Below are 9,188 nucleotides of genomic sequence, written 5' to 3' on the forward strand. Positions count from 1 at the left end.
TTTGGCAGTTGAGGTAAACTGCATACCCTTGAGAGAGGATTTTTTTTCCCCTTTCAGCTGTATGGGACCAATTAATTCATGCAATTTGATACTTTCTGGCTTTCACAGCTCAGCTTCAATGAAATTGCTTGTCTGCCTTTGGCTTAGGCAAGAGCAAACCTGTATTTTAACGGAGGCCTAATCACTGGTATTCAACTACTTCCATCACATTAAAGGATGATTATTGGGGAACTGCAGACAGACTTAACTGGCAGTAGTTATTTACAGAGCTCCAAGCTTGGCAAGCAGAATGCAGGTGAATTACACCACATAGCAATCAAAGTCTACAGATATTGAGGGCCATAATGCCTAGTGCTGCTTTCCCAAAACAAACAGATCTAAGAACCTGCATGTAATCACTTTGGGCCCAATCTTTTTCCCATTAAAGTCAGCAGCAAAACTGTCACGATGGTAATGGGAACAGGGTCAGGCTCCTAACTGCAGTAACATATCCTTAATGAGCAAAAACTTGAGCAATTTCATCGGCTGTCATAGTGCTCATATGAATAAAGCTCAGCTTGTGCATGACCAAGTTGTTCTCATTATTTTTATATGTGGACTGCATTTCAGAAACACAATACCATAGGACAGACTGCGTTGTTTAGGGTGATTATTTAACCACAAGCTAAGCTTTGTAAAGAAACAAATGAAAACTTTGGCTTTCCAGTAGAGGTGTGCAAAATGGGCCCTATTTGATTTGGATTCAGATTCGTTGATTCAGATCACTGTCCCCAATTCATAGTTTCATAGTTAGTAGGGTTGGAAAGGACCCGAGCAGATCATCAAGTCCAACCCCATGCCATGGCAGGAAAGAGTACTGAGGTCAAACGACCCCAGCAAGGTGATTGTCAAGCCTAGTTTTAAAGACCCCCAGGGTAGGAGCCAGCACCACTTCACTTGGAAGTTGGTTCCAGATCTTAGCCACCCTGACAGTGAAGTTGCGCCTCCTGATATCTAGCCTAAATCTACCCTCTGCCAGCTTGTGACTGTTATTTCTAGTCACTCCTGGTAGCATTCGGGGGAACAGGGACTCTCCCAATTGCCTGCTGGTCCCCCCTGGCTAGCTTGTAACAGGCCACTAGATCCCCCCTCAGCCTTCTCTTGTGGAGGCTGAACAGGTTCAGGTCCTGTAGCCTCTCCTCATAGGGCCTGCCCTGCTGCCCCCTAATCATGCGAGTGGCCCTCCTCTGGACCCTCTCCCATGTTGTCCACATCCCTCCTGACATGCGGCGCCCAGAACTGGACGCAGTACTTCAACTGCAGCCTGACCAGTGCCACATAGAGGGGGAGTATCACCTCCATGGACCTGCTTAAGATGCATCTGTGGATGCATGACAAGGTACGGTTGGCCTTCCTGACGGCATCCCTAAACTGCCTGCCCATATTCATCTTGGCATCAATGCTGACTCCAAGATCCTTTTCTGCCTCTGCACTGAAGGGAAAGGAGTTCCCCAGCCTGTAGGTATGGTGCTGGTTCTTCCTTCCCAGGTGCATCACATTGAACTTGTCAGTGTTGAATCCCATCCTATTCTCATCCACCCACCCCTGTAACCTGTCTAGGTCCAATTATAGACTATTCCTTCCTTCTAACGTGCCCACTTCCCCCACATCTTAGTGTCATCAGCAAATTTGAACAAGGTGCTTTTTACCCCCTTGTCTGAGTCAGTGATGAAGATGTTGAACAGTGCGGGCCTGAGGACCAAGCCCTGGGGGACCCCACTGCCCACATCCCTCCAAGTCAAAAATTCGATTCGGCCGAACCTGAATCTGAAGATTCGATGCTGATTTGGACACAGACACAGCTTTAAATGTTTTTTCAGCACAGCTTGTAAATGCTGTGGTGCTAGGGCTCATGGAGCGTCCCACAGGAGCATTCCACCCCCAACATGCTTGGCAGCAAACCCAGAAGTGGACCGGAAGTACTTCTGATTCACTTTTGGGTCTACTGGGGAGCGCGCTGGGGGCCCCACCCCCTTGGCTCAGGAATTGGCTGTGGGAGGACCCCTGGTGCCCCTGCCCAGACCCAGAAGGCACTAGTCACCAAGCCAGGGGAGCACGGTGGGGGGGAGGGGGGGATGCCTGCATGCTCCCTGGTGGATCCAGAAGCGGACTGGAAGTGCTTCTGGGGGACACTCCATCCACCCTGACATTGCAGCATTCACAAGCTGCTTGCTACCTAGAGTTATATAGGCACAGCTTTCAATGTTTTTTCTATGTCTGAATTACCAAATCTTTCCGAATTGATTTGGAGGGTTCCAGTTCAATTCGGAGAGATTAAAGGGTCCTCTGATTCCATTTGGATTTGGAGATTTGGCCACCGAATCGGATCAAATCTCTGCTGAATCTAATCAGTGACTGAAGCTTTGCACAGCCCTACTTTCCAGTGGGTGCTGTGTAACATCTCTTAACCCAAACTGCTATTGCCCAGATATGCATGTCACATGATCTGTTTAGGAAGCTACTGCAAGACATACAAATATTGATCTTTCCATTCAGTCAGCCAGGAATCCCTTGCTGTATCCCACTCCAGTCAACATTTTCTATCAGATTCCAAGGGCACGGATACATTCTCACAATGACTTCTAACACATTGCAAAGAACTTAAAACCAGTGTAGGTACTTTTCTTAAACATGGCAAGCATTTTTTATGAACTCTATTACTAAGTGTTTTAGAGTCCTGCTAACCAGAATTATAACCTGTATAATTTGAGCTTAAATAGAAAATCTCTATTAAACTCACTTATAGTGAAATGCTTCTGTTCATTGCACTTCAGTTACTTAGCATCTAAATTGTTCAGGCTATAATTGAGGTACTCCTTTTTCTTGTGTAGTTTATTTACGTATCAGGGCACCACACTAACTATAATTTTCATTTGCATTGATTCAGAGTCTTTCTGATTGCTCCATTGCTTCCTAGAAACAACTGTCACTGATATACCAATAAAATACAACCCTTTTTACATATAAAAGGACATTTTTTATCATGAAAAAATGGAAATATGGAGTATCTTGATATTTCTGTCTTTTGCATGCCACAGAACTTGTTAGCACTTAGCAAATAATTAATGATAATTTCTTTTTGCAGAAATATTTATAGACTGAAACATCAGGTGAAAAAAAAGTCAACAGCTTCTCATTCAGAGTGTTGTTTCTAATGCTAAGTGCTGTTATGATCATTGTGTTCTTCAAAAGCAATTCTGCAATTATGTTTACTAACTTCCTACTTACAGTAACTAACAGAACTGGGTTTGTGAACTTGGTTCCAGAACCACTCTAGAAACTGAGGAGTCACAGAATCATTTCCTATAAATAGAAATGTATAAAGGAATAGCAGCGAAGGAATAAATCTGATGTATAGGCCAATTTCAAGACTCATTTGATATCTGTGTTTTTATCAGAAAGGTGGGGTCATTGGATCTGATTCGGATCATATATGCCCTGATTTAACTACTGTGATTACGGTGGAGTTAGTCTTAATGTATTTAGGTGTAAGTGAGCAGAACTGGGCCTAGAACTTAGAACATGTGTTTGTTACTGACAAAAGGGTGTTTCTAATTTAGTCTTGATGTGTCTGTTTTGTTGCTGCAGCCCTTTCTCTGTGGAACCCTCCATTGGGACTCTAGGGATAGGGGAAACCATGCAGCTAATGGTGGAGTTTCAGCCTCGGAAAATAGGTGACCACTCCAAGTATCTGATCGTGAACTATGACACAGGTAGGTGGTGTGCTGTGACCTGTACAAGTGCTCCATGTAGTAGAAAAACAAAATACTATTAGAAAAAAGAGACGTCAGGCTAGAAGCGTGTTTCCTAGCAGTTCAGTAAATATCCAAATAAACATGAAACTTGCTTTTAAAAAATACTCTGTCACAGGGCGGGGGCCTAGGAGCGGCCGTGATCTCTCTTAGCGCCCCCTACCATGCCAAGTTCGTATAAATGCACCCTTGTTCTCGCCTGCCATGTCTTTGATGGTATTAGTGTTACGGGAGGCTGTCTTTTCAACCCCTTGGACACGGTACCCCTGATGTATCCTGGTCAGTGCCCCGTCTCAGCTGACCCCATGCACTAAAGCCTTAAGGGCTACACGTGGCTCCTACCACCCCTGATACCATGCCCCAAGCTTCGCAGATGTACCGGACGTTGTCTTGTTAAAATCCCTTGCTGCACCCTCACGGCACCCCCTTGCTTGCCTACTATTGCCTGCGCCCTTGCAGACACCCTTTGGGCTCGTCTCAATTGCCCACCCTGGGGCCTTTCTCCGTGCTCCCCGTGGACGCTCTCTGGCCTTCGTCGCAGCCACGCCCTCACCAGGGCGCTCTCTCTCTCTCAGTTCTGCCTGCACTGGGGCCCTGCCTCACGAACAGGGCTCAGGTGGCCGTAGCCATGCCTGGCCCCCAAATCCCCTCCCTAGGGCTCCTATTCCTGTCCCCCCTCCCTGAGGCTCCTATTCCTGTGCCCCCTCCCTGGAGCTTAACGCAAGCACCCTCTGGGCTTCTCATTGGTGCCCACTCTGGTGCTCCTCATAACTGGGGCTCAGGTGGCTGTAGCTGTGCCTGGCCCCTAAATCCCCTCCTCGGGTCTACGATTCCTATACGGCTCAGGCGGCCTCGGCCTTACCTGGCCCTCAATCCACTGGGCCCCTTCTCAGGGCTGGGGTCAGTGCACCCCTGACTGCTGTGCCCTCCCTGGCACCAGGGTCCCCACACCGTTATGGAGCCCCTAATGAGGCCTCCTCCAACCCCTATTAGCATTACCCAGTCCTCTGGTGTAACAACAAAGAAAAACCATAAGCCAATCGGCCACAACTCAAAACCAAGCCTCCTGGTTAAAAAGTAAACTCTAAACCATCAGGCCCTTTATCCTTCCAAATCCCTAGAAGGGCTTCCTCCACCTGGTCTCCTTCCATGGAAGCTGCTCAGGCCACCGGGCTTCTCTACTCTGCCCACTTCAACAGAGTTCCTACTTCCTCAGCTGCCAGAGAGGAACTGTCTGCTTGGCCTCAGCCTGGGCTATTTATATAGGCCAGGCCCTGCCCCCTTCTTGTCAGCTGACCAAACTGCAGTTGCCCGAGCAACCGGCACCTGTAACTCTTTATAGGACCAGGGCACCTCAATGCCCTGCGACACTCTCTTTTAAAACTCCAAACATTTGATGGTCTGAAAATGGACAGCTGAAGGATCCAGACAAATATGTATTTCTTTGGTGTCTGCCATGATGGGGTCCTTGTCCATCACAGAGCTTCCTTGGTGGTACTTTAGTCCTCCTCCTCAAGTTTCCCCTCAGTGGCCACACCAAGATCTAAATGTAACTTTATCTTGTCAGAGTTATTTAAGCAGAAGCAAACTTGAATCTAACCAATGACTAAAGCAGGACTGTCCAACTGGTGGCCCCTGGGCTCCCACCCAGCCACCACTCCCCCCCTCCATCATTCTGGTGATAGCGATAGCTAAAGTCTCCAGGCTCCAGTTCCCTTCTCTAGCTTTTTTTCTGCCCTGGGCATGGCAAGCCAAGGCAATGCATTCCACAGCCTAGGGAGCTGAAGAAGGGGCCTTGGTGCATACACACATGGCACTGTGCAAGCGGGATTATGGCATGCAGTGCAGCAGCAGGGGGAGCCTCTGTATATGGTGTAATATGCTACTGTGGTAGGAGGAGGAGAAAGAATCATCTGGATGTGTAGTTGAGAATAGTGGTGTGGGGTATGTCTCGGGGATCCATGGTGCAGTGTAGAGGTGCACCCAGGTTGTTTGTGGCGCAGGGTGGGCATGGCCCACACTGGTATAGCCCCTGCTGAAAAGTTGGGCAGCCTCAGACTAAAGGCTTACTGGAATGGATTTCTTGAATATGAAACCCTACCCTTTCTCTTAACCTTTTCTGTTGCATGTCCTTTGCATTTACCTTCCTCATGTCATCCACCACATGCCCCTCACACCAAAAGTAGTAGGTTGAAGTAGGCCAGAGTTGAGGGCTCAATACTCTGCATGATCACCTTATAGGATGATGTTCATCATCTTACAGGATCAAGTTCAAAATGTGGTGTCAACGTGAATAAGAAGCCAAGGTTAGAAGTAAACATGATGTCAGTTGTAAGAATCAGCCTCAAAACCTACTTTTTAGTTTTAATACCTTTACTTAATATTACACAGTTGCTAGTATACTTGCTGAGAAGTGTGTAGCCTCATTCTGGGAAACTCTCTTCTTCTGGTGATGTCCTTCAAAAGAAAAGCAATCACAATTCCAGATGGAAAGCCATGCAAGTGCCTCATATATGTGTGTTTGCCATTTTCATTGCTTGCTTAATGAGAGGATAAAATGCAAAGGGCCATACCTTTCACTGGTGTGAACCAAAGCCAGCTGAGTTTGGGAGTGGGTTTCTAGGGAAATGTAGGGAGGGGCTTATATCTTGGTGTACTCAAAATGCTGATGCTAAAAATGCCTTTATATATTTTAAGAGTGATTGCAGGGCCATGAAGCCTTACTTCATGGCACTTTTGCATGTAATATATATGATTTGAAGAGCAGTAACACCTGATTTCTACCAAGATTTCATAGATTTCGTAGACATTAGGGCTGGAAGGGACCTTAAAAGATCATCGAGTCCATCCCCCTGCCCGAAAGGCAGGAAGTCAGCTGGGGTCATAGGATCCAAGCAAGATAAGCATCCAATTTGCTCTTGAAGTTGTTCAATGTAGGTGCTTGAACCACCTCCGATGGCAGGCTGTTTCAGACCTTGGGGGCTCGGACAGTAATGAAATTCTTCCTTATGTCCAGCCTGAAACGGTCTTACAGGACTTTATAACCATTCGACCTCATCATCCCTTGGGGTGCTCTGGTGAACAAACGTTCCCTCAGATCCTGGTGGTCACCCCGATAAACTTATAGGTGGCCATCAGATCACTCCTGAGCCCACGCTTTTCAAGGCTGAAGAGCCCTATAGCTCTCAGCCAGTCATCATAAGATCTGTTTTCCTGACCTCTGATCATGCATGTGGCTCTTCTCTGGACTCTCTCAAGCTTCTCCACATCCCTTTTGAATTGTGGAGCCCATAACTGGATGCGGTACTCCAGCTGCGGCCTCACCAAGGCCAAGTACAAGGGGAGAATGACGTCTCGGGATTTGCCAATTTCCCAGCCAGCGGACCGTGGTGGACCCAAGGCCACAATTGGCCAGTTTTGCTAAGAGGTTAATCATAGGATACCAGATCGAAGACTTTTTTGAAGTCAAGATATATGACATCAATCTCTTCTCCCTTGTCCAGGTGATAATTCACCTGGTTGTAGAAGGAAATGAGATTGGTCAAGCAAGACCTACCCACAACAAACCTATGCTGGCTATCCCTCAGGATGTTGGCATCGGCCAGTCCATTTAGGATGGCCTTTTTTATAAACTTTTGTAAGACCTTCCCTGGGGTAGAGGTCAGGCTGATGGGCCTATAGTTAGCTGGATCCACTTTCCTCCCTTTCTTGAAGATAGGCACCACATTGGCCTTCTTCCAGTCTTCGGGCACTACACCAGAGTGCCAGGAGTTCTCAAAGAGGCTGGGCTATGATGCTCACCAGCTTCTTGAGTACCCTGGGGTGTAGATTGTCAGGGCCAGCTGACTTGAAGGTATCCAGCCTCTCAAGGTCTTCCTTCACGTGGTCAGGGAGGTCACAAGTGAGATCAGAATCAGAGCTCAAATACCTAGATGGCTTGAACAGAGTGTCAGTCTGATTTTTAAAGGACCCCATTCACTTAAACAGCCAGCTTGAGTGGTCTCGTTATTATCAGTTCCTACCAAAACATATGGACCCCTGGAGTTGACCTAGCACCTTATAGCCCCAAGAGGTGCTTAATCTTTACTGGGGCTCAAGTTCATTTAAGGACTTGTATGGAAGGCTGGCAGCGTACCTGTCCTATAGGTAATTACTGGACACCGCCCCCCGCCCCCATCACAGTGTTGACCAGTGAAGGGTGTGGACTCTACTTTTTTCCCAAAGAAATTTGGCTTCTTGCCTAATCTCTTTTCTGCCAAGACTTTGATGTACAAAACGTGGCTAGCAGAATCTAGCAGGACAAACTTACTGCTTCCTGTTGGAATCAATTCTCTTTTCTCATCCTCGTAACCGAGTTGTCTTCAACTTCCTTCTCTTTAAGGCTGAAGACGTCTTTGTGGTTATATGTAGTCACATTTGCACAATACAGGCACCATCTGCTATCACTCTGCAGAAAGATAGGTCATCCCATTGCTCACTATCTTGTCTGCCATGACTGGTATAATACAAATTGGGGAGGAAATGATTTGTGTCAGGATTATTCTGTCTTCTTAAGAGGGTAGAACTGTGGGCTGCTTCAGATTTTGGGCCTTAAGAGCCAAACTGGGATCTCCTCCAATCTCTGTACTCCTACCTCAACCTCCATGTGGATAATTGTACAGATCCTCAGTCCTTATCAAAACACCCTGACACTGTGGTTGAAAGTGCTTGATTTTGCCCCAGGAATACCTAGTAGTCCATTAAGGATTAGTACAAGCTCTTCTGCTCCTCACCAGTCTCTCTCTCTGCATATGCTGCTGTCTGTGTTCCCTCATTGCTCAGCTGCTGAGGTTTCTTAAGGAGTCTGTCTGATCTCCACGGCTAATCTGGTTCCAGCTCTGCCATGCAGCTGCAGCTCATGTTCCATGCTGGGGTTAACAACTGTGCCTGCAGCAGCTAGCTTGCTGCTTGCCATCAGGGGAGATATACCTGACCAGCTCTGCCCCCACTCAAGAGTCCATCTTGTCCCAGCAGGCATCCCTGCCCCTGGTTCCCTTCCAGGCTGCTCTTCCTGGTGCAGCTGGAAGTGAGACCCAGCTCTGAAATGGGTAGCTCTGCTCTGGCACAGTGCAGGGTCCCGAGGGGGTCCCAGACCTCTTCTGGGTGAGGGGGAGGGTATCATAGAATTGTAGAATCAATGAGTGGGAAGGGACTCCATCTAGTCTGACCCCCTGCCATGGGCAAGAAGGAGCACTGGGAGTGGGAGGGGTCATAAGACCCCAGCCAGGTGCCTATCCAGTCTCTTCTTGAAGATTTCCAGGGAAGGTGAGAGCACCACCTTTCTGGGAAGCCCATTCCAGGCTCTGGCCACCCTTACAGTGAAGTAGTTCTTCCTAATATCTAACCTAAACCTATCCT

General features: G+C 47.5%; 1 protein-coding gene across 2 annotated transcripts in view; it reads left to right on the top strand.

Annotated features, from left to right (window-relative positions):
* Positions 1–9,188, top strand: part of HYDIN (HYDIN, axonemal central pair apparatus protein) — a 383,645-nt gene that overhangs the window by 53,891 nt on the left and 320,566 nt on the right. For both annotated transcript variants that reach the window (XM_019535579.1, XM_019535580.1), the window contains exon 6: positions 3,628–3,752. In XM_019535579.1, coding sequence (XP_019391124.1) covers positions 3,628–3,752 — 125 coding nt within the window. The remainder of the gene's footprint in view (positions 1–3,627; positions 3,753–9,188) is intronic.

Source organism: Crocodylus porosus, unplaced genomic scaffold (genome assembly GCF_001723895.1).
Source record: "Crocodylus porosus isolate Cpor-Errol unplaced genomic scaffold, CroPor_comp1, whole genome shotgun sequence".
Lineage (NCBI taxonomy): Eukaryota > Metazoa > Chordata > Crocodylia > Crocodylidae > Crocodylus > Crocodylus porosus.